Source organism: Rasamsonia byssochlamydoides (genome assembly GCF_041956645.1).
Source record: "Rasamsonia byssochlamydoides strain NRRL 3658 unplaced genomic scaffold VTN77scaffold_41, whole genome shotgun sequence".
NCBI classification, from domain to species: Eukaryota; Fungi; Ascomycota; class Eurotiomycetes; order Eurotiales; family Trichocomaceae; genus Rasamsonia; species Rasamsonia byssochlamydoides.
Genome location: NW_027192424.1, coordinates 124,314 through 148,318, shown reverse-complemented (window position 1 = coordinate 148,318; position 24,005 = coordinate 124,314). Strand labels below are relative to the sequence as shown.

The following is a 24,005-nucleotide window of genomic DNA, read 5'->3' as shown; positions in this document are numbered from 1 at the left end:
GGAGGTATTCAAGGATATTTGAGAGACCCCAAGACCTGAGATCCGTGAGGAGTGGAAGATGGTTGAAGAGTGCGAGTTTGGTCTAACCTCTTGGACAACACATTTATATGCTGCTGTGCTTTCCATTCGGACTGCAACAAAGCATTTCAGGCTCGGAGCTTCCATGGTCTCTTTCATGTTGGTGACCATTTCTTTGTCTGCACGTTGTATAACCGGTATACTGCATGTATGTGACTTCGGACACTCCGCGGAAGCTCCGAAGGCACTATTCTCAAAACAGAAATCATGAACATCCCCGGGCCTGCTCCGTCACCACATCAGTAGTGAATGTCCAAGAGATTATCATGCAGTATTCGGCTCTTATTCATAGTTACGTAGTGGCCACTGATGTTTTCGAAGTTAGTTCAGCCCCAGATCATAACTTGACTCTTCCTGCGATATCCAACGTCCGCCAGATTGTATCATCGCCATCACCGTCAAGCTCCGAGACTGAAGATGTCGACGAAGAGGAAAGCGGATTCGGCAGTGACTGACGGTGGAAGATCGGCGGAGGGAGTCCCCAGACGGGCCCCAAGGCAGGACCCTGTATCCTGCCAGACATGTCGGACGAGGAAGCTGAAATGCGATCGTCAGCACCCCTGCTCGAACTGCAAGACACGCCGAGTGCCCTGTATCTTTGGCACTGGCGTTGCCAATGTCACTAACCCTGTCAAGCCAACACATGATGAGAAGACAAAGACACCGGAGGTCGTCGAGGGAAGACTCCTGCCTGCTGAAAATTCCCCTAAGCGAAGGGTTTGTGAAGGGCAGCGATCGCGAGAAAGCAGTGAACCGCAGATGACGGCAGACTGGCTCGAGAAGATTGTCATGGGCCAACGGATTCCCGATGCGCTGCCAGCGACGTTGAAGGACAAATTGATGCCGGATGGCTCGAATGCCGGCCAGCAGATGATCGCGAGGTTGGACCGTGATACTCAACTTGTCTCACGTGCTCAAAACCCTTCCGGACATAGCAGTGCATCTACAACCACCAAGTTGACCTCCTTCTTGCCCAGAGAGTCAGAGACCCTTTTGCTGTTCAAATACTACCTGGATTACGTCGACTATATCTACCACGTTGTCATACCGAGTCGAGTCCAGGCTCAAATCAACAATATCTACCACTGCGTGCACAACCATTTGCCTGTGGATCTGAACCATCTGGCTCTTCTTTTCAGCATACTTGCTGCAGCGTCATATTTCCGCCACCAGGGCTCCGGCAGCTCCCCCGAATCATCCGACTACGCAGAAGTCCGCTGTCGGGAGTTCACATCCCTGGTTGGTGCAGCCTTGATCCAAAGCAACTACATGGCGTACCCTACCATCGAGGGCCTCCAAGCCACAATCATTATCTCTCATTGTGTACCCAATACCAACCCGGATTCTTCCATCAGTTCTTTTTTTGTTCATGGGACGATGGTCAGTCAGGCCAAGCACCTCGGGCTCCACTGCACCGATTCACTCCGGTACGAAGAGCACAGAAGAGCCAATGGCTTTGATCCGGTGGACGTAGAAATGAGACGGAGGCTATGGTGGCATCTTGTCGGCTATGACTGGTAAGAACAATCTCTTTTCCTCAAGGTCGAAAGGCTGATCCGGTCAAAGGTTGCTAGGCTTTCTGAGCGGCCCACAAGAGCGAACGTATCTCATCAATCCGAGGCATATGAATGTGAAACTTCCAGCCAATATCGAAGACGAGGATATTGGCAAATTCCAGGACGGCTATTCATTGCCAGACTCGGTCCCGACGAAGATGTCCTTCGCCAATCAACGTGTGAAACTGGCGACTGCGTGCCGCGAGATCGTAGATAAGACTGCAGTCGAGCATTTTCAAGGGCTGGAAGTTAACTACGACACGATCCTGGAGCTGGATCGGAGATTGAATCAGGTCTACAAAGAGATCCCGGACTTCTTTCGGCTGGATCCGGGCAGCCGAAGACGATATGCGCAGCTCTATCGAGACCGACCCACGATTGCATGGCAACGACTTCTAGTCCAACAGGCGTTTCACTCGCGCATGTGTCGATTACATCGCGAGTATTTTATCCGAGGCGCACGAGATCCGAAGTACTCCTATTCTCACGTTGTCTGTCTCCAATCTGCCCGTCGAGTCCTCGAGATTAAACGCATCATGGACAAGGACGAGGTGAGATTCACCCCCAACAGCTCCGTGGTCTGGTCTGTGATGCATCACGTCTTCATGGCCGCGGTAATCCTGCTCATGGACATCTGTTTCAACTGGGATGATATCTTGGCCGACAAACAGAGGGAAGAAGTCTTGGAGGCCTGCCGAATGCTCGACAAGGCGCAGCAGAGCTCGTCCCTGGTGCGAGAAGGTATCAATGCAATGAAAGAGGTTTTGCAGAAGTACTGGCGGTCTGGAAGATCAACTGCGGCATCAAACAGTCATCAAACTGGAACATTGCATGCAAATTCACCAGCGGATAATAATGGCGGCGTTGCACCTGCGGAAGGATTTGCTTCTTCAACTACTCTTTCCACGCGAGAGACAGCTGGAATGAAAGTCACTGCGGTGGAAGCCAGGACTGCCGTCACTTCATCCCCTTCAAATGAGACATTTCCCGTTGATGGCAGCGATCGAGGGCTGGAGGGTATATGGTCAGAATTTCTGGACAGCGGCGCTACCTTCGGAACCGATCCTCATGACTGGATGGGGTTGTTGACGGAACTCACCGATGTCAGTGCGCCTTTGAGTGATTGAGGTGTGGCCTTAGTAGCATGGTCTGTGTCTGTATGATATAACGACTTTATGATATAATGAGGCTTCCGACCAAGACAACCCCGTGGCCCACCGTCGAATGGAAGATATTGCCATCCTCGTTTGGCATTCTCCTCCCATCGTTCCGGCCGGAAGAGCTCGGCGTCCTGGCCCCAGGGGTCCTTGCGTCGGGTGCATCGCGTACACTGGTACAGGACAAGCGAGCCCTTCTCTTGATGTCGACGGGAGACTTCTGATCAGGGCCACCACCGACACGCAGCGTTGTGTCTTTCATGGCGATGTGGAAGTTTGCCGGGACTAGATGATACAGACGGAGAACTGAAATGGCAGTAAGGATTAGCCATTATCCGAAGGAACGAACGACACAGCTTCACCTTCATTCAAAACGTAGTTGGACCAGTACGATGATCTCCTTCCTCTATAAGGAGTATTCAAGTAAACTTCAGAGGGGATTATATGAGGAAGGGTATGCGGTGGGCAAAGAATCCGCAAAAGAAGAAGAAGAGCAAAAGATTCACGTCAGACATTTAATAATATTGTCATTATCTTCTTCTTACCACCCAGCAGGAGAACAGTGAAACCGAGCTCCGACAGCAGTACTAGCTCCATCAGCAAAAGTTACAGAGACTAGTCTAGTGGACAAGAAGCCCAGGGGACCCTGGATCCGGGAATTCGACCTGCTGCAACTCAGAAAACGGCACAATCCGCCACTGGCATGGTTCAAAGAGAGCGAGGCCTGTGTGCGCCAGGGGGATGTTGTAGACGCGCATGTGGATGCTGCGAGAGGCCGTTGAGGACGTATCTTATCTCCAGCTGAATGCTAGCTAATAGCCTGTTGTTCATCAGCAGCAGCAAGAAGAAGATGGAGAAGAAGATTAGAAATGTCTATGGGCATTGCACTGGCCGTGTCGGTGTTGTGCCTGATCCTCGTCTTGCGAAATGTGTTGATCGTTGATCGGTCTGGTCGCAGTCAGTCAGTCATATAATAACAGTTGAAAACTGAAACATTCGCAATTAAATTTACTACGGGAGTGATTTTGGTGGAAAAAGAAAACGAAAAGAAAAGAAAAGAAAAGAATATTTCGATATTTCTACCTGACTCAAACCCTAACCAACGTGGATTGGACTTCTAACCTCCGTGCCAATCAGACGCTATAGATTGTTATACTTCCTCCACATGAAGTCTTGCATGAATCTCCTTCCGAGGTAGACGGACTCTACTCAATTTATTTTAATATCAATTAATAATATTAATAAACAAGCCTTGCAGGTCTGATCTGGTTTGGTCTGGTCTCACTTCGCTCTACTGGTTTGTTTGTTTGAACTTTGAAGAGAAAATACTTGTTCTATGCTTGGCCTACCTACTATACAAGGAATTTTTTTTAAAAAAAAAAAACAGAATCATCTACCTACTTCCCAAGCGAGATCCCTACCCATGTACTCCGTATATTCCTTGCCACACATAGTTCTTGCTATATCTATTCCTAACTATTTGTCTCCCTCACTGCATTAATGCATATCATATCATATCCCTTGCTTATAGCCTAATATGTATATACTCCGTACTTTAATTTGTTCGAGATCTTCTTTGGGGCGATCGAGCCTTGCTTCGTTGCAAACAGACAAAGAAACAAAGGATGTGCCGCAGTACATATATTATGATAGAAAACAGATATAGCCATGGGATGTTGAGTTTGGTTGGGTTGGGTTGGCGAGGATAGATGGATAGATAGATAGGTCACAAACTGAAACGAAACAGAGCAAAGCAAAGCAGGCAGGCAGGCAAGTAGCTAGGGAATTAATTCTCTATTTATATACATACTTCTCATATACCTGTACTGTATACAGTATGTACACAGCTTGGATACTTGTATGTATGTAAATTTATAGTATATACTCATCTTTTTAACATACTGTACAGTAGTACATAGTACTTTCAATATAATTAATAGTCGCTTCTTACTTAGTTGAACGAATGAATGGACATTCTATGTGTATGTAGTGTACAGTACAGTGTACTGTACATACATAGTCATCAACCTACCTAGGCTTAACTATATGCTAACAACAGACAGAACTTTCCTTTTTTTTTTTTAACCAAATCCAATTCCAATAAAGACCTGTTGCGGACTCCCTGATACCCTAGTTCAGATTCACCAAGAAGCTGGCTGATGCCATGGTGGTGCCTCTTCTTGGCTGTGTCTGCAAGAACACCTAAATTATAGCTCCTAACCTAGCCTTGATCGGGCATAAGCATTACTTGCGATAGATAGATGGCTGTTGTTCTATTTTCTCTTTCTTTTTGTTTCCACATCATGGGTTAATCATGCTTACCCCTGAATAAATACATGACGGTTAGACAACAAACTACCTACATACATACATAGTTTGCGAACACAAACCCCGCCTTCACCTTCGCCTCCCCCTCCCCTCGCATGGATGGATGGATGGATGGAAGTTCCTGGCCATTTGTACAGTACACTAATGGGGATGACAATATTTACTGCAAATCTTAATAAGGGGGGGAAAAAAGTCTCTATATTTATGCTGAATTGGTTCGCAATATCTATATACTGTCAAATGCAAATCAGTCTCGAATGCAATAAATACAGGCAGAACACAAATCCTGCTATGTATATATGTATATCCCGATAGTATCTGCACGAAGATGTCACGAAAAAAAGGTCATGGGTAAAGACGCTTTACGTCCTCGTCCAGCACGGCAACCACTCATGCAGCGCATTGACAAAATTCGCTCGCGAGGCTGCTCCCCCCGCGAACTGCGTGTTGAAGTCGAAGCAGTGCTCCGCATCCTTCATGATGTACCCGAACAGCTCGTCCTCGCTCGTCCGGACGCCGCATTTCGGGATCGCCGTCGTGAAGTTGACTCCCTGCTGCGCGAACGCTTCTGTCGATAGCGGCGATAGCGTCCGCCATGGGTCGAACTCCCCCCCGCTCCAGTACACGTTTGATGGCCGGATCGTCCAGCCGCCTGTTTCCTGGTTGACGCCGTCGACGTCAGGACGCACGGGCAGGACACCGCTCTCTACTGCGCCAGGGAATTGCCGGTAGCAGAGCAGCTGGTTGTATTCCAGCGTCTCGTACCGGGACAGCAGCGCGTGCGGACCGAAGTTGTTGCTTTGAAAGAACCCCCACTGCGAGCAGTACTGCCACATCCAGCTTATCATATCTGGGTCGGTGGTCGGCTGGCCCAGCTGGCACGATACCGGCTGGCTCGTGTCCAGCCCTTTGCAGTTGATGTCATACCAGCCGTTGACCAACGGCACCAGGTTGGGCCACGACGCCAGCCGCTCTGCCACTGCCTTGTTGCCGATATACGGGGCCCATCCGTCGGCGGGAGCTGTCTGATTTATCGCAGTCGACTGATTCGTGGCTGGGTTCTCCAAATACTCGCAGAGACTAGCCAAGCCCGTGTTGCCTCCGCCCATGCCGTAGCTCTGGAAGTTGGAGTAGATGAGGTCAATCGCGAAGGTGAAATCGGCGTTGGTGTTATTTTCCGCCCCGGCGCCGAGGAACAGTCTCTTGATTGCAGCAGCTGCAGTGTCGTTTTGCGCCAGCTCCTGGTCAATGTACGCGTGAGCCGCGTGGAGATCTTTGGCGCAGTTGCCGTAGCCGTAGGCGACCATGCCGCGGTAGACTTGCTCGAAGTAGATGCTCATGTTGATGCGAGCCTGGACCGGTGCGGACGAGGCATACGCGGCAAAGAACGTGTCGGGATACTCGTTCCGGGAGAAGGCAGACCGCATGCCCGAGTACGACCCGCCCACCATGACCCAGGGCGTCGACTTGGGCGTGAGGTCCTGGTTGGGAAATTCAGCTCGGCTGAAGTTCTGGGCAAAATACGGCAGATCCGCCAGCGCTTGCCGGTTGGTCAGATACTGGAAGTATTCAGGAGGGGTGTCGACATTGACTGGAAATGGAAGGGAGTCGCCATAGTAGCTGATTATTATCAGTTGCAGTTCGATCGTTGTCACTTGCAGTTCGATGCGAGGTTTCATACCGATGCTCCCACACAATCCCAATACCGTGAAACTCTTCCAGGAACGGGACGAAAAACTGGGAGGAGTTGACGAGCAGGACCTGGGCCGCATCCTCGGCGGAGGACTCGCCCACATCGTAGACAAACACCGGTCCGCCGGGTTGGTAGTATTCGGTAGTCACCCAGTAGCGGTTCTGATAGGTGCCGACGGAATAGTCGTCGTGGTCGATTGGGATCTGCGGTTGTTAGCAGATGCGTAACCAACGTGTCTGTCACCACATACAGTCGCCCATTCTGTCGGAATATCTGATTCCCTCAAGTTGGCAACGGCTTGGCGGAATCGTGCATGATTCAGGAGCACCGTGTCAGCGTCCAGACCCAGGGTAGCGGCCAAGTGCAGGTCTTTCGCTTTTGGCGAGAGGACGAATCCGATGCCTGAGGCACATCCTGCCAACATCAACACTGCTGTTGACAGGGCGAACTGCGTAACCATGTTGGCTCCGATCATTGCGACAGCTGTTGCACCAGAAGTAGACTACGTAACACAACATTGTGTCGGACGGGACCTTTTATATCTGAAAACCCCTCTACCGTACTCCGTATACGGCGGTGGTAACATCAACCTTGCACAGCTGCATGAAGACAGCCTGCTCAGGCCCTATACGAGCCGGGGCCGTCGACCTGGTGAAGTGCATCATGTTGAGTGGGCTGATATCCGAAAAAGGAAATCCAACACGAAGAAATGAATTGGATGGAATTGGATTGGTAGTAGATTCTTGCTGCGCCTGACATGGTTGCAGATCTGTGGCTGTATCCAGCTGCGCATCCTGCGCTTAATTGTCGCGTGCACTGACTGCATTAATAGCCAGGAAGTAACCTAGGAGGTAGTATACTTAGTAGCATTGGTCGTCTGAACCAATCTCGTTGTAAGAGCAATCCACTGTTTCCGTGCTGAGCCACTGCGCCATACACAAAGCAACCTTGGCGAGATTCAGCGAGATCAATGGCATTCTTGAAACTGGAGATAGATAAGCTTCCCGTTTGCGGGGGATTTGCGCAATTATAAAAAGAAACACGCCAAGCCTAGCACTGCCCCTCTCACTCTCAGCACGCCATGCTGGATTGGAGTAACATTGGATCCAATCACTGCATAAAAATCTTATTTCGTGAGCCAGGCTGTATGACCCGTACCTGGGCAGGCAGGCACTTACTTACTGTGTGTTGTGTTGTAACCTGTTCGTTCCCATACTATGGAGTACTCTACTCTATACTCACTCCAACAACGGGAACAGTTAGGCACATAGAGAGTATACTGTAAAGGAAGCAGAAAGATGATTTCCGTAAACAAACAGACGAATAAAGAATAGATTTCGCCGTGCGCGTTTCTTGGTCAGACTCGGTCTGCCGCATCCGGCATCTCATCATCCAACGAGGTCGGGTCGCCTTGGACGCGATCTGCCAAGCGCGAAGTCACGGGATTGAATATCAACCAAGATTTGCCAGAGATAATAGACAGTACAGTACTTAGTGTCTAGCAGGTCTAAGGACGCAGATTTGATCGCTATCTAGACAAGGTATGTACAATATTACACTATATATTCCAAGACAACTCAACTAGCAAACTCCTTTCGTCTGTGCACCAGCCGCCCACCAACCCAAACAGCCTTCACATTGCGATCGTCTCCATTCCACGCCCATTTGGCAATCTTCTCCTCCCAGGACTCCCAGCCAAACACGTCGACGTTGCCGTCGTCATCTGAGTTATCCTGAATATTGTTTTCGCCGACGACTCCCCCCAGCTCGATGAGCTGCGCGTCCCAGAACATCCCCTCGTCGAACCCGCCGATTTGATCGGCCATGTCGACGACTTGGGCGCCTCCCCGCGTCGCCAGGTACAGCGCCTCCTCCACGCTCAGATTCGCCCTCCCCGATTGCTCCGGTGACTGCGAGGAAACAACACGCGAGACCAGACAGGCTTGGCGGACGGCTTCGAGGATGCTGGGGTGATACCCGCCGCTGATGTCCGTTCCCAGACCGACCGTGATGCCGTCGTCTAGCAGCGTTCGCACCGGGCAGAGACCCGACCCAAGCGCGTTGTTGGACGCGGGACAATGTGAGATTTTGGAATCGCGCGAGCGGATCAGGGACCGCTCTTCCGGCGTGAGATGGATCCCGTGTGCAAGGATGGTCCGGGATGTTAGCAGACCATGGTCGTCGTAGACCTTTGCGTAGCTCGTTGACTGCGGGAACAGCTCCTTCACGAGGGCGATTTCATTCTTGTTCTCAGAGATATGGGTCTGGATGTGCAGCGGGGGGTTATACGACGCAGCAAGCTTGCCCAGGCCGGTGAGAGCGGCAGGAGAACAGGTGGGTGCAAATCGGGGTGTGATAATGGGCGCGACCAAGCTGCCGGTTGGATCGAGGGATCGAATGTGGGAGATGACTGCTTCAGTGGCAGCCACTGAGTCCTCGGCCGAGTCATCGTGGTAGTAATCGGGACAGTAGGCCGGGTTATCCATGCAGACACGGCCGATGAAGGCGCGCTGGCCACGCTTGTGGCAGAGCGTCGCAAGGAGATTCGTGGCGGGGACGTGGATCGTAGCGTAGTAAGCAGCGCAGGTAGTACCATGAGAGAGGGTGCGAGAGATGACTCGATTGTAGGCAGCAGAGGCTTTCGCTTCGTCGCTGTAGGAGCTCTCGAGGGGGAAGGTATATTTCTCCAGCCAGTCCAGCAGAGTCGAAGAGCCAAAGATGCCCGAGTTGGGATATTGCGAGGCGTGAATGTGTGTATCTAATCCTCAGTCAGTCTGAAAAGAAAGGAATGGAACTTTCCGTGGTAAAAAAAAAATCACACAGGACACAAAGTTGATAAGACGACTCACCTATAAACCCCGGAAAAAAGAATCCATTCCTCCCCTTTCTCGCCTTGACAATCGTGACTGTCTCCTTGCCATCTGCCGTGCTATCGCTGTTACCATTCTCCGGATCATCCACCACAACCCACCCCTTCCTCTCCACCCACGCCTTCAATTCCTCTTCATCGTCGATGCCAACACTCCAATCAAACCCCTTGATGCGGCCGTCTGCAGTCGAAGCCCACAGCGCGCCGTGGTTGATCGAGAGGACGTGCTTCTTGCCCGGAGGCGGGGCAAGGCGGGGTAATTGGATGAATGTGCCGTAGAAGAGGGTGTAGGTGGGGGGCATGTTGGTTGACAAGAAGAAGAAAGAAGAAAGAAAGGGAAAAAAAGATAAAAGGAGGGACAGCAGGAGATAGCTAATAGCTATCTCAATCTATCTGGTCCCGGACAGCACAGGACAGGACAACAACCAACAACCAAACCAAAAGAGAAGAAGAATTGACTAGGCAGAAAGCAGGATACACAGGTCTATTAGCTTCTATAAATGAAATTGATGCAATGCAATGCAATGCAATGCAATCTCGACGGAAAAGAGGGAGCCAACGAAAAGGGGAGTGATTAGGGAGAGGAGATGCCAGAAAATAAATGTATATAGTCAATCAGATCAGATCAGATCAGATCCAGGGGCAGCCAGCAGAGCGCATGCATGTAGCTGATAAACTCGTTAGTCGTCCAAAACCTCCTTCCAAATAAATTAAAATAAATCAAAGACAAAAATTAGAATCAACAAGAAGGCGACAAAATGCAGCAATTGTTTTAAGTAGGTAAAAGCTGTCTCTCTTCAAGGCTGAGACGAGACGGGTGTAGTACCCTCACGACGTCCCAGGAAAGCGTTTGATTGGACGGACGCACGTGGAACGTGGACGTGCGTGCGTGCGGCAGGTCTGAAGAGGGGAAAGGAATAAAAATGGAATAGTATGGATCGGTCCAATCAGTAAGTACCTACAGAGTACATACTCCGTATATACCTCGACAAGAAAAAGGACAATAAATAGATAGATAGATAGGTGGATAGATAATAATAGATAGATAATTTCTAATTATACCTAGGTAGATATGTAATCCCCTTCAGCCTCTCTTAGAGAGTGGATAGCAATTAATTAATGAATTAATTAAGTTCAAATTTTAGTAGGTACCTGTAGCTCCGTGGGGTAGGTACATACCTAGGTGAGCACTGTACTCCGTACAGAATCTATTCCCTATGTAGTTGGAGGGGTATTAATTCGTATAGGTACCAAGTGCAGGTACTGCAGGTATACAGCGAACTACCTACCTACCTCGTCAGTCAGTTCGGTGTCTTGTCTTTTCTCTCCCGGCTCCCCCGGAGTCCAGAACACGTCTACATACGTCCTGTCCTGTCCTGTCCTGCCCGGCATCGGCCGCCTCCGATAAAGTATCGACGGGAGAGACACAACCATCGAATCTTCGAACCTCGGGAAGTCAAAAGTCAAAATCTTGCTTACCTCCCTTTCTGGGAAAGCTGCGTGGGGCTGAGGGGGGTGTCACGTGGTGGGGTAGTAGGTAGGCACTCCGCACCGTATTACATACTCTACTCCGTACAGTACGGAGTATATCGTTAACAAGAGGTTTTGTTGTAATCCCGATTCTGTCTATATACATACAGTATTCTACACTACACGAAGAAGCCACGATGAACCACCACTGATAGTGTCATCCTGCGCGATGTTGAATAGAGCAGCAGCAGCCAACAGAGTAAGAAAAACCAGCCAAGCCAATCTATCATACTTCATTAAGGATACCACCGACCGGACGTTCGCTGGAGTGTTGAAAATTACCTAGACAATGGCGCCCCACGCCCCATTCCTCGCAAAGGTTGAACTGATAAGCCAAAACACCGTCAACACCACAAAGTCACCTGGCAAACAAACTGAAACGGTTGAAACCAGAATTAAGATAAGACACGGGTATCAAGCTTAAGGGGTCTCTTCGACCGGCCCGCAAGTGCAGAAGAGGTTCTGGTCACCGTATGCTAGAAACACTGTTAGCGGAATGTCCACACAAACTGACTGAATTGATTGACTGCCTTACCATCATCAACCCGCGTAACGGAAGGCCAGAACTTCTTCTCCAGCAGCCAGGGTAGCGGGTAGGCCGCCTTCTCCCGCGAATACGGCCGGTTCCATTCACTGGCAAGCAAGTCGCGCTGCGTGTGAGGTGCATTCTTCAGCACGTTGCCTTCGCGCGGCTGCTCGCCCCTCTCTATGGCCGCGATCTCCTCCCGGATCGAGATGAGCGCGTCGCAGAACCGGTCTAGTTCAGCTTTGTTCTCCGACTCCGTCGGCTCGATCATCAGCGTGTTGGCCACAGGCCACGACATGGTCGGCGCGTGGAATCCGTAGTCCTGCAGTCGCTTCGCGATGTCAATCGCCTCGATGCCCGCGGTCTCCTTGAACTGGCGCACATCCAAGATGAATTCGTGTGCGCACCGACCGTTCTCGTTCGTGTACAGGATTGGGTAGTGGTTCTTGAGACGCGACAGAATGTAGTTGGCATTGAGGAGAGTAATCTTGGTGGCATGGGTCAGGCCCTTCGCACCCATCATGTTGATATAGTTGAACGTGATGGGAAGAAGACTGGCGCTGCCCCAGGGAGCAGCACTGATGGGCGGAGACGCAGAAGCCGATCGCTTCGACTGGAGATGCTCACTGGCAGGGTGTGACGGCAGGAATGGCCGCAGGTGCTCAGCAACACCGATCGGACCAACACCAGGACCGCCACCGCCATGCGGGATACAGAAGGTCTTGTGCAGGTTCAGATGGCAAACATCAGCGCCAATCTCTCCCGGAGAGCACAGCCCGATCTGCGCATTCATGTTGGCACCGTCCATGTAGACCTGGCCACCGTACTGGTGGACAATGTTGCACACTTCCTTGATGTTGGGCTCGAACACGCCAAACGTGCTAGGATAGGTGATCATGATCGCAGCCAGCTCGTCCTTGTGCTTCTCGCACTTGGCCTTGAGGTCTGCGAGATCAAGATTCCCGGTCTTGGTGTCGCACTTGATGGGTACCACGCGCATACCGGCCATGGCAGCGCTGGCAGGGTTTGTTCCATGCGCAGAAACCGGAATCAGACACACGCTGCGGTTCTTCGAGCCAGACTGAGCCTCATGGTACTTCTTGATCACCCTTAGACCCGCGAACTCACCCTGAGCGCCAGAGTTGGGCTGCACGGTGACTTCGGCCATGCCAGTAATGTCAGCCAGTTGCTTTTCAAGATCTTCGATGAGCTGGGTGTATCCCTTGACGGTGTCCGCAGGCATGAATGGGTGGATCTGGGAAAACTCGGGCCACGACACCGGGATCATCTCCGTCGTCGCGTTGAGTTTCATCGTGCACGAGCCGAGGGGAATCATCGAATGTGCCAGGGAAAGATCCTTCGATTCGAGGTGGTGGATGTAACGCAGCATATCGGTTTCAGAGTGATATGAGTTGAAGACGGGGTGGGTCAGGTAAGGGGATGTCCGTTCCAGGCTGGCCGGGACGCTCACAACGCCAATCGTGTCATCAACCTTCACATCCCCTTTCGAGGATTGAGCAGCGAAAACCTGCAGGATGGAATTAATGTCACCCTTGCCGACCGTCTCATCCAAAGACAGAGCAATCTTGGCAGAGTCGATGCGGCGGAAGAACATCCCTGACGCGCGAGCAGTGTCCATAATCGCATCCGCGGCTGTGCTGTCAGGCAGCTCAACGGTAATGGTATCGAACAAGACACCGCCATCAGGAGTGTTGCTCCGGACTGGCACGTTGTAGCCCAACTCCTGCAGTTTCTCGCGAAGCAGAGAAGTCAAGGCCATGATACGCTGAGCAATCACTTTCAGTCCTTGAGGACCGTGGTACACTGCATACATGGCGCTCATGTTGGCCAGTAAGGCCTGAGCCGTACAGATGTTGCTGGTGGCTTTCTCACGGCGAATGTGTTGCTCTCGCGTCTGCAGAGCGAGTCGCAACGCACGGTTGCCCAGCCGGTCCTTGGACACACCCACAATACGACCCGGGATCTTGCGCTTGTACTTGTCTGTGCAAGCGAAGAATGCCGCATGTGGTCCTCCGAAGCCCATCGGGACACCCAGGCGCTGCGCACTGCCGAAGGCGATGTCGGCCCCGAATTCTCCAGGAGCCTTCAACACTGTCAACGCCAACAGATCAGTCGCGACTGAGAAAGTACCGCCCAGTTGATGAACGGTCTCTCCAAGCGCGGTGAAATCAAGGACACCACCCTCCGTGTCTGGATACTGAGCGAGCACACCGATCAGGTTCTCGCCCTGTTCCTTGACCAGCTTAAAGTCGTCTGCCAGGATGTCACCAATCACCAGGTTGATGCCAAACCCTTCTGCTCGAGAACGCATGACGGCAATGGTCTGAGGATGGCAGAGATGAGACACGACGAACGCTTTGCCAGGCTTCTTCTGCCTGGGTGGGGGAAGAATTGCCAAGGACATGGTCATGGCCTCCGCCGCAGCGGTGGCTTCGTCGAGGACGGACGCATTGGCCACGGGCAGGCCGGTCAGATCGGCCGTCAGGGTCTGGAAGTTCAGCAGCGACTCGAGACGGCCCTGACTGATCTCGGGCTGATAAGGCGTGTAGCTCGTGTACCAGGCCGGGTTTTCTAGGATGTTCCTGAGGATAACAGGCGGCACGACGGTCGGGTAGTATCCACCACCGATGTATGACTTCCCTGCCGTGCTGATTTGCTTCCGGTACTCGTTCAGGAGCTTCAGCATATCTGTCTCCCCGACCCCGCCATGCACGGGATCCCGATACAAATCAGGCGAGAGCCGAGGAGGGGTGACTTTCAAATCCTTCTGGGAGAGGATATCTGCAGGCAGCACCTGCTTCACAAACTCGTCCAAGGAGGCGGCAGGCGGGTCAAGAGCCGCCAACATCTCTTTCGCAGCATCTGGGGTCGGACCAATGTGACGGCGGGGGAAGGTATCCAGCGGCTGGAACAGGTCTTGCGGTCTGGGGTCGCCATGGTCGTCCAAGGACGTGGTGTAGACGGCACGACGCGACGAGGGGACTTGCTGGCTTGCCAATTGCAGACAACGCCGGCAGGTCGTGAAGGGAGAGATCTGAGAACGTCTAACAGCTGCAGTGAGAGCCGCTGGTCGGGGACGACGCAGGAGCTGACGGCCACCCGCTCGGAGAGCGGCGATGGACATGGCCATGGCGAGGGCGATAGATAAGCTTTATCAAAGCTAGCTCAGCTCAGCTGGAGCTCAATTCAGCAGCGAGGGATGTCTCTCAACAACGATACAATTATCACCAGAAATGAATGAATCTGAGTAGAAATCAGAAACAAAAGAAACTGTCAAACAAAAAAAAATAGTGTGCAACTTTGTCGGCCGCCTTCCTGGCTGACTGCGTGCATGCCCGTGGAACGTGATGATAAGAGCTCCCGTCGGCGCAGCCATCTCCGCGGAAAGCATGGGCGCTGATTGGCTGGAGGCGCGCCCGCTCGTCGGGAAACCTACCATCACCTTAAACACGAAAAGGTCTGGGTCCGAGTACAAAGAAGAACGAGGATTTGCATTTCCATGGACCAGACCCATATGATGGATATGGAGGGAGCGGGTACAGAATAAATTAAAGGCAGATTGGTCATAGCCTACTTTCAGAGATTTGTATATAATTATTTAGAGATTACTACTACTATATGCTCTATTCCTTGAAACGATAGGTTAATTTGCCCAATGTCCTTCCTGATCCATGTCCTTCTAACCGTCCTGCTTGACACCCTCATGAAAAGCTCGTGACTGATAATTATATGCGTTTGACTGTGACAAACCAAAAAAAAAACAAAAGAAAAAAAGGAAAAGAAAAAGAAAACGCCACTGTCGATGGTCAATACTCCTCCTCAACTTCAGGAATCAATCTCTCCCGTTCGGCCTGGGCATCTTCCTCGAGCTGTCGCCGCCTGATCTGCCTTCCTCTGATGCGCACAAACAAGACCAGCACAGTCCCGACGACGAATCCCGCTGCGGCCAGAACAATATTGATGGGCGTCGGATTGCCATGGAAAGGACCCTGCATCAGCGCATCCAGAGCATACTGCGAGAAGCTGATAACTCCCGAAATGCAGATTATAGCTCCGTACACGCGGCCAAACGTTGCAAAACCAAAGACCTTGGTAGCATAGTCACTAGAGAAGTAGATTAGCTGATGCAGTCGTCAAAAAACGAATAAGGGACACTTACGACATGGCGGAGTAATAGAGCGGTCGGAGTAAAACGAATAGAGTCACCGTTGCGTAGCCAGCCCAGACGTAAGGGAGGCAATTGAGGGCCCCAATCACGGTAATCAGAACCACAATAATGGAAAGTACCGTCGGGACGCTCAGACTGTCCAGCAGCAGGCCGATAAACGGGGTGGAAAACACCCCGCCTACGGGAAGGGCAACGTCGAAAAAGTTGTTGATACGTGTTGCTTGCTCCTCCGAATTCAGCATGTATTCATACTGAGCCCGGATGGTGGCGATGAAATAGTTCATCCGCAGCATCTGCAGCACCGTCAGAAGCGTGATGAGGATGAACCACGGCGACATGAACTGTTTCCGCGCCGGCTGGCCGTGGAGGACGCCCCAGACACCACTGTTCATCTGTCGTTCCTCCTCTTGTTCCACTCGCTGCTGTCTATGGTCCTTGTTCCCAAGGATCTGGTCGATTTTGCGAATCTTGTCATGACGCTGCTCACGGCGTCTCGAGCGCACTCGCTCAAGCTCCGTCTCGCTTTCGATCTCGTTGTCGGACTCGTGGATATCTCGTGTTGGGTCTTGTGCTTGTTCAATCTTCTCTTCCAGCTGCTGCACGGTCTTGTACGGTCGAGAAGGAAGCAGCGTCAGCTGGGCGATAAGGATGAGTATAGGAACGACCAGGTAGCCCAAGAAGAACTTGTGCGGTTTTAGAGTCCCGTGGGAGGTTTCATAAGCCAGTCGATAGAACAGAAACACCGCCGCGGACGCATCAAAGGCACCGGTCACCAGCGCAACAATGGCCCCGGAATGCTTAGGGAAGGCGTTGGCAATTTGGAAGGCCGGCACGAAAATGAAAGTGCCACCTAGTGACAGGAAAAAGTTGCCGACAATGTAGCCATCGAACTGGGGAATTGTGAACGCAAAGTACATAAGCAAGGTCCCCGCGGCCAGGCAAAGACAGCCGGCGACGTTGCAAATCCGTGGACCACAGCGGTCGAGGATGGTGCCAACTGGCAGGGCTGATACGTTGGCAGTGATGGAGGCGACGGTAAAGAAGAGATTCAGCCTGCGCACTTATCAGTGCTGGCCCGCGAATGGAAGGAATGCGACTTACTTGAGTTCCTGCTGGAAACAGACCACGTCCTGCAATTCCTCTTTGTCGCACAGCTCCTCATAGACTCCTTCAGATAGGAGCACTGATTTGAGTGCTGCAAAACCAAATACAATTCCCGAAGCCACCCAGCAGGCTAGGATTGTGACCGTTACCTGGGCTAGTTTGGTCAGCACCGAGCTGTCAACAGAGTTGTCAACATCTTACCAATTCTCTTGGCTACCGACACCTTGTATGCAGCAACGCTGGGTTGCGACTCCCGTTCTGTCGACCTGGGAAATGCATCATAACTCAGCTGTCGCCGAACTTTGGTCGGTGAGTCTTCGGTCTCGGGTCCATCACGGTCGACACCGTCATGGGACGACACATGTTGAATGAGGGACATAGTCAGACTGCTGAGTCTGAGCTGAACCTCTGTCGGATTATATTAAAGCATTAAAAATTATAGATGACCATTTCTCTGCAGTAAACGTGTCGACGTTATGAGGGGTCATATGTCGCCGCAACGCGGGTCGAGAAGCTTCCGCGGACGGTGGTCGACCCATTTTCGGAAAGTGAAAGCTCCACATGAGGTCGAAACAGGAAATCTGCCTGAGTGCTGCGAATCATCAATCGACCATGTCTCACATGCTGTCAGCTGAAGTAAAGAAGAATTTATCAAATCTGTCAATGTCTGTTTAACCAAGTCAGGAGTACGGAGTACTCCGTAGTTGCTGCTGACGCATCTGGAGCTCTGACCAATCCTGACGCTCAGAAGCTTCTCCGCACCGCGCCAAATTTACTCTTGTAGTTCCCACTGCGGAGCCAACGATTAACCACTAAATCAGCCATGTCGATCATTCATCGAAATAAGATTATTATTATTATAATTATATATTCTACAATATAACCAATTATTCACGTGGAATATACTCCGTATGCTACAACATGACCAATTATGCACACTGTTCAAGCCATGAACAGGAAGTCTCATCAGTGCGTGAGATTATTGCCGTCATCCTCGTGCAACAGTATCCAAGGCGAAAGGAGGAGGGCGTAGGGGTAGCTCTTTGCCCCTGCATGTCGCGAATATCAGCTTCTCGAACGGCGAAGACCCCAGGGCTTTCCCCGCCTCCAACATGCTCGTATATTCGTACAGCGACACCATCGGAAAAGAACCGTTCGCACTGGCCTCCATCCAAGCCTCTTCCGATTCGATGCTCCACAGCCACGTGCGAACATCAAACGGCAACGCGTCGACGAAGGGCGTACGATTCGCATATCCCTGTTGCAGGAACGAAAACGTCGCATACAACACGTGGGAAATGATGATGGTGCGCCGGACGCTTTCTGCAAAGATCCACGCCCGCCACGGACTCATGCTGCTGGGCAACTGATACGGAGCCTGCTGCCACAATTTCCGCGCAAACTCCAGTAGCGTGTCGTTGGCCGTCTGGAAACTCCTCTCGTTTCCGTCTGCTTCAGACAGTCGGATGCACTGGGCAAGGATCAACGCTTGGACGCAGGCGAGAAGCTCCTCATACGAAGCTGATCGTTTGGCGGCCCGAAGAAGATGTGGGATCCGTTGTCTGACAAGGGAGTGAAGCTCGGATGAGTTGAGTTTACCATCTGCCAGACACAGGTTGCAGATAGCGTGCATTTCTCGGATCGGCGGGGGTAGCGACGTTTCGTAGAGACGAGGGTGGATGAAGAGCGCCTGCATTTTCTGTGCAAACGATACAGGCAAATTCCGCATCCCGTTCACGATCAACTGGACAATGTCTGGTTCCCGTGTCTTCGGGAGCTCGACCTCGAGGCGGTGGTCGACTGGAAACGGTGTATGGGCCGCATTCTTCGTAGAGTGGCTGCTGCGATGGAGGACGACACTGTTGGCGGCAGCGTGGCCATGTCGGCCAGAGCTGCTCTTGGTTACCCTGCTCTCGGTGGCATTGTTATTATTGGTCCTCGCTTGACCGGAGAGAGGGACATTGACGTATTGGCATGGGACGCCCTTCTTCAAGCAGCGGGTGCATTGGGGGAAGAGGAGATCGCAACGACGTTTGACCTTGACGCAGCCTTGGCACGATCTGCGGAGACTAGTCCCGTTTGAAGACATGATCTGGTAGAAACAATGTGGATGTCGGCTGAGGAGATGTAGCGATGTACTCCGTACCTTCGGATGTCCGCGGGAGACGGTGAAGGATCCACTGGACGTGTAGGTGGTCCGTGCCAAGTCACGCTTGCCATCTCCAAAGCAGGATTAGTCTCCACTGCCACTGTTCAATAGGGAATTATTTTCCTTCAATCTGTGAACAATTGTGATATATCACAAGGCTCTGAGTTCTTGATGGTGGAGTCTAAGCTTAGAAAGGATTAGTGTCTGTTCTCCTTCTATATTTGTTCTTTCGCTTTTCGAGCGCTTTGCCATTCTAGAAACCATATACGACGCTGATACCGTACGAAGAGATCCGTCAGCCTTCTATAGTGAAAAGATGCAATAGCTAAGAGTGGATGTCATAACACCTATTTTGCTGACAGTGAAAATCCAACAAAATCCATTATGGAACGTCGTATGTTGGCATGACATTGATTTCCAATCTACATACATATGTACAGTCCATTGTATTGAATGATATACTTTGAAGCTCAATTCAGTTTGTCAGCAGTAAGTGGAGAAGAAGAAATTGATTTAGTAGGGTATTCACAGTCATCGAAATTCTGTACAATCAATCATGTTGTCATGACCACGCTATACATATCTTTGATAAGGCGGTGGAGGGTCACTTTCATCTGTCTGACGCAGTGCGGGGTGGTTTCTATTATTCGACTTGAGATCTTCGTCTCGTGGAAATGCAGGTTCGTCCCCGTCAACGGAAGGCGGAGCATCAGTTGGTGAAGATAGCTCATCGCTGCTCTCTGTGGCCAAGGTATCAGCTGTAGCTAGGGTATCGGTGTCCTAATCAAATAGGGTTAGCATACGATGCATTTAATGAGGAACACATACAAAAATATCAAATAAACGGAATTATCAGACAACTCACCCTTTTGGAGTCTTCCTGCTCTCTAGACGGCCCTGTGGATGATGTTGATGCAACCCTCGGTTTCATGACCACTTCTGCATCCTTCGAAACCCGCCCCACGAGATCTCCCTTCCTCCAGATGCCATTCTTGAGGATCATGCCCTCGAAATCAGTGCCAGAGATCTGGCAGTCCATCACGTCGCAGTTTTTCAGTTTGGCCCGCTCAGCCCGACTCCTCGTCATCACCACCGCCTCCAGCTCGCTCCGCTCACAGTAGCTGGAATCGGCGATCACAGACGTCTTGACGACGCATCGCTCAACGTAACTCTTGCCCAGCACCACACTGTCTTCGAATTCAGACCGTTCGCCTTGGATTGCGCCAAAGAAGTTCGTCGAACGGGCTTTCACGCGCTCCAGACGTTTGGGAGAGGTGAGGGAGCAGTTGCTCAACGTGCAGTATTCCACCAGACGCGCCCCAGAGACGGAGCAGCTGTCAAGTTTGCTGCGCTTGACATGGGAGTCCACTACGGAGGTCTTGTCAGCTCCGCGTGCTCGATGTAGCTGCCTTTCTGTTTGGCTTCCACTGTGATTTCCGTGAGGGTTGAATGTGATATATGTGTTGCCGAGCTGAGGTTTTTGAACGTGCAGACGTGGATCTGGGAGTGTTCCACTTCGGGATATGAATCCCATGCGTCGGGAGATACGGTCAGGTCTGTGATCGAGCTTATTACTGAGCCTCTAAGCTGTGCCTAAACCCATTTTGCCTTATTGAACAGCAAAAAAGGCTTATCCATAGTTGACAAAGAGCTGGCAACCTTCCTCAAAAGACCACCTTAAATCAGCTAGCAATACTGTAATATGCAGCTTCCTCTTGACCTTAGCTATGATGATATTCTAGCAGAACCAATAATGCAGGAGGCTATAATCAGCAGACTAGATGTAAATAGATGGAATACTAAGGGGAGCATTACAAAAGCAGCAAATTCACAGACTGCATTCTCTTAATTAGGGACCTTATCCTTGAATTATTGCTCAATCATTAGGAGGGGGATTTAGTTCAATAAGTAGAGTATGAAGATAGTCTCCTCCTCTAACAGGTATGCATAACTAATATTTCTCTTAGGGAAATATCCCATCTCTTGCATAAGATCTGGGATGACTAAAAGATGGGAAAGAACCGTCTGGTGCAGCTGACTAGTCTTCTCTTCTCCTGCTGTATATTCTCCTTGAATTGTTATACAATGACTTCCTCCAGAGAATCCTTATAAGGCGGGTAGGGATGGGATCAGAGGCCCTCATGAATTTATCTCATGATATCCTGAAGACCCTTCTAATTTGGATTGCAAGAAGAACCCAATACGCGAGGGCCATGAATGCTTTGGGATGGAGTGTATTTGCCCTCTCTCCCTCTTCCTCCCTCTCTTCCTCCCTCTCTTCCTCCCTCTCTTCCTCCCTCTCTTCCTCCCTCTCTTCCTCCCTCCCTTTCTTTTCTATTTCCATATCATACTCATTAGATCAAGCTGAAGATTACTAGCTCATGGATCTACTAGCACTGCCTAGTTCTGTTAAACAAGATCCTGCGGCCCTTGTCATGGCTGCGTTATCAGCAAGAGAAACGAAGCCGACTCGCTGACAGTAAGGAGTAAAAATCTGCCTCGTTTGTAATCGAATCCTACCTACCTACGTAGGTACATACCTTGAGGTTAACTGTCCAGGTGACCCTAACGTGCAAAACGCTAATACCTAAAATATGCACATGCATACGATACCATGCCGGTTGTGGCTAAGATGCATGCATTATGCATGTCCCCTGGACATTTATTTATAGTATCAAAAAGTCTCCGAACGGAATAACAATAAGCGCCAATGGAGGCCAATGACAATGATGCGCGTGAATCCAACGTCGGAGCCTTTTTATTGTGTTCGTGCCTGGTTGTTTCCTGATTATCTGCAAGAAGATCGATTATTTAAAGTCGATGCTCGACGCTGCAGGGGAAGGAAGCGGGGGTAAAATAGCAAATGTGTCGACCGTCTTGTCCTCTAACGAGATCCATTAGCTTAAGAAAATCTGATCGCTTCAAGCACAAGTAATCCTGCAGATAGATCTCTGCTAGACCTCTGAGCCAACGCGCATTCACCATGTCCTCTATTTTACGACCACCGGTAGATCCTGCCCTGGCTCAGGCTCTCGCGAAAATGGGCATGGGCGGACTAGACTTTCGCACCAAGGAAGATCTCGAACGTCTGCGCCAATGGTCCAATCTCGACATCAGCGCTGTTCTTCATGGCGCAAGAGCGGATGCGATTGAGCACGAAGAGCGGGAAATCCCTGGCCATGAAGGAGCAGGAGTTTTGACGGTGTCGATTTTCCGCCCGAAGAAGAAGAAGAGGAGTCGTTCAGACACACCAGGTATCTTCTATGTCCATGGAGGAGGCCTCTGTGCAGGAAACCGCTTCCTAGGCATCTCTCACGCGCTGGAGTGGGTAGACGCCTTTGGCGCAGTCTGCGTCACGATGGAATATCGACTCGCTCCGGAGCATCCTCAACCAGCGCAGGTGGAGGACTGCTACGCGGCGCTGAAATGGATGAGCGAGCGCCTCCTCTGAAGAGCTAGGATTCAATCCGCACAAGCTGCTGGTAACTGGCCCGTAGGCTGGTGGAGGTCTGGCGGCCGGAACGGTGCTCCTGGCGCGTGATCGTGGCGGACCTCAGATTCGCGGGCAGCTTCTCATGTGTCCGATTCTGGACGATCGCAGCGAGTCTGTGTCGACGCAGCAGCATGCAGATCAGCTACCCTGGACGAAGGCAAACAACATCCTCGCCTGGAACTATGCCCTGGGCGAGAACCGCGAGCGAGCAAGCATCTACACTGCTCCGGGGTGCGCAGCCGATCTCTCGGGGTTGCCTCCCACATGCATCGACGTCGGCGAGGTCGACATCTTCCGCGACGAGGTTGTCGCGTACGCCTCGACGCTGTGGAAATGCGGCGTGTCGACCGAGCTGCATGTTTGGCCGGGGGGGGTGGCACGGATTCGAATATATGGTTCCCGATCACCCGCTTTCGATGTGTGCGTGGTGGCTAAGGCGGGTTTTCTGTGATTCGAATGCGAAGGATACGTAATTCATGAATATTTGAGTTATAAACATACGTATCACAGGGTCAGAGGATGCATGTGAATAGACTCAACTATCTCTATATAGAACTAGGATAATCAGAAAATCCCAGACAAGCCAGATTTGTGTAACAAAATAGAATTCATTCACTAGGAAGAAGCAACTAATACCTAATTAAGATAGAAGTATTTTCCAACAGCCTCCAGCCAGTTGATAAACTTGATATGGAGACATCTTTGTGCGACCTATCATGCCACCTGGCTGTTTCCGGTGACTCTATTCTGATATGCATTCTTTGTAACGGAGCAAGATCGCTCCGACCACCGATTCCAATTTTTGACTCGTCGATATAGACCAAGCAGCTTTGTTCAGTTAATGGATACATTGTCCACTCCTGGTACTACATTCTATATAAGGAATCAAAGAATTCTTTGTTTCAACAGAGCCAGATGGCCTGAGCACCTATTCTCACATTTTAAATCATCGATCAACATGCGGAATTAGAGCCAAGACCCTGGAATTGTGCTGTACTAAACAGGCCTCAGACAGCTGGATAGGGTTACGCGTTACGCCCTTCGATGATCAGCTCCGGCCACTAGATCAATCATGACGGAAAAAGCCGCGCATAGAGGACATAAATCGAAAGCACAAGTTGACAGATTCTGGCAATGAAAATAGTTGTCGTCGAGAATTTTTGCACTTTTCTTTCATTTCGAGCAATGAAATATACTGTATCTTTCAAAAAGTTAAATGAAAAAAAGCAATTTCCAAATAAAGCAAGCCTTATCGGAGCATGATCCGATAAGACGCACGTGGGGCAACGGAATTATCCCGCCTTCCTTCCCCACCGGTCCAGGCTCAAAATTT

At 50.9% G+C, this 24,005-nt stretch overlaps 9 protein-coding genes across 9 annotated transcripts; 2 read left to right on the top strand and 7 right to left on the bottom strand.

Moving 5' to 3' along the window:
* Positions 1 to 495: 495 nt before the first annotated feature.
* Positions 496 to 2,761, top strand: VTN77DRAFT_5724 (uncharacterized protein; the record flags this gene model as incomplete). Its single annotated transcript, XM_069421923.1, has 2 exons — positions 496 to 1,595; positions 1,645 to 2,761. 2 exons carry the CDS (start codon positions 496 to 498, stop codon positions 2,759 to 2,761), a joined length of 2,217 nt encoding a protein of 738 aa, XP_069276783.1.
* Positions 2,762 to 2,807: 46 nt separating this feature from the next.
* On the bottom strand, positions 2,808 to 3,549 carry VTN77DRAFT_5723 (uncharacterized protein; the record flags this gene model as incomplete). The annotated part of the gene is made up of 3 exons (XM_069421922.1): positions 2,808 to 3,097; positions 3,154 to 3,197; positions 3,476 to 3,549. The coding sequence occupies 3 exons, from the start codon at positions 3,547 to 3,549 to the stop codon at positions 2,808 to 2,810; spliced, it is 408 nt and encodes a 135-aa protein (XP_069276782.1).
* A 1,932-nt stretch (positions 3,550 to 5,481) lies between these two features.
* On the bottom strand, positions 5,482 to 7,287 carry VTN77DRAFT_5722 (uncharacterized protein; the record flags this gene model as incomplete). Its single annotated transcript, XM_069421921.1, has 3 exons — positions 5,482 to 6,739; positions 6,801 to 7,015; positions 7,063 to 7,287. 3 exons carry the CDS (start codon positions 7,285 to 7,287, stop codon positions 5,482 to 5,484), a joined length of 1,698 nt encoding a protein of 565 aa, XP_069276781.1.
* Positions 7,288 to 8,389: 1,102 nt separating this feature from the next.
* Positions 8,390 to 9,983, bottom strand: VTN77DRAFT_5721 (uncharacterized protein; the record flags this gene model as incomplete). Its single annotated transcript, XM_069421920.1, has 2 exons — positions 8,390 to 9,570; positions 9,662 to 9,983. 2 exons carry the CDS (start codon positions 9,981 to 9,983, stop codon positions 8,390 to 8,392), a joined length of 1,503 nt encoding a protein of 500 aa, XP_069276780.1.
* Positions 9,984 to 11,631: 1,648 nt separating this feature from the next.
* VTN77DRAFT_5720 (uncharacterized protein) lies at positions 11,632 to 14,888 on the bottom strand (the record flags this gene model as incomplete). Its single annotated transcript, XM_069421919.1, has 2 exons — positions 11,632 to 11,687; positions 11,747 to 14,888. 2 exons carry the CDS (start codon positions 14,886 to 14,888, stop codon positions 11,632 to 11,634), a joined length of 3,198 nt encoding a protein of 1,065 aa, XP_069276779.1.
* A 676-nt stretch (positions 14,889 to 15,564) lies between these two features.
* On the bottom strand, positions 15,565 to 17,409 carry VTN77DRAFT_5719 (uncharacterized protein; the record flags this gene model as incomplete). Its single annotated transcript, XM_069421917.1, has 4 exons — positions 15,565 to 15,862; positions 15,918 to 16,979; positions 17,028 to 17,184; positions 17,232 to 17,409. The coding sequence occupies 4 exons, from the start codon at positions 17,407 to 17,409 to the stop codon at positions 15,565 to 15,567; spliced, it is 1,695 nt and encodes a 564-aa protein (XP_069276778.1).
* A 609-nt stretch (positions 17,410 to 18,018) lies between these two features.
* Positions 18,019 to 19,119, bottom strand: VTN77DRAFT_5718 (uncharacterized protein; the record flags this gene model as incomplete). The annotated part of the gene is made up of 1 exon (XM_069421916.1): positions 18,019 to 19,119. One exon carries the CDS (start codon positions 19,117 to 19,119, stop codon positions 18,019 to 18,021), a length of 1,101 nt encoding a protein of 366 aa, XP_069276777.1.
* An 895-nt stretch (positions 19,120 to 20,014) lies between these two features.
* VTN77DRAFT_5717 (uncharacterized protein) lies at positions 20,015 to 20,713 on the bottom strand (the record flags this gene model as incomplete). The annotated part of the gene is made up of 1 exon (XM_069421915.1): positions 20,015 to 20,713. One exon carries the CDS (start codon positions 20,711 to 20,713, stop codon positions 20,015 to 20,017), a length of 699 nt encoding a protein of 232 aa, XP_069276776.1.
* A 1,449-nt stretch (positions 20,714 to 22,162) lies between these two features.
* Positions 22,163 to 22,630, top strand: VTN77DRAFT_5716 (uncharacterized protein; the record flags this gene model as incomplete). The annotated part of the gene is made up of 1 exon (XM_069421914.1): positions 22,163 to 22,630. One exon carries the CDS (start codon positions 22,163 to 22,165, stop codon positions 22,628 to 22,630), a length of 468 nt encoding a protein of 155 aa, XP_069276775.1.
* Between the last annotated feature and the right edge of the window lie 1,375 nt (positions 22,631 to 24,005).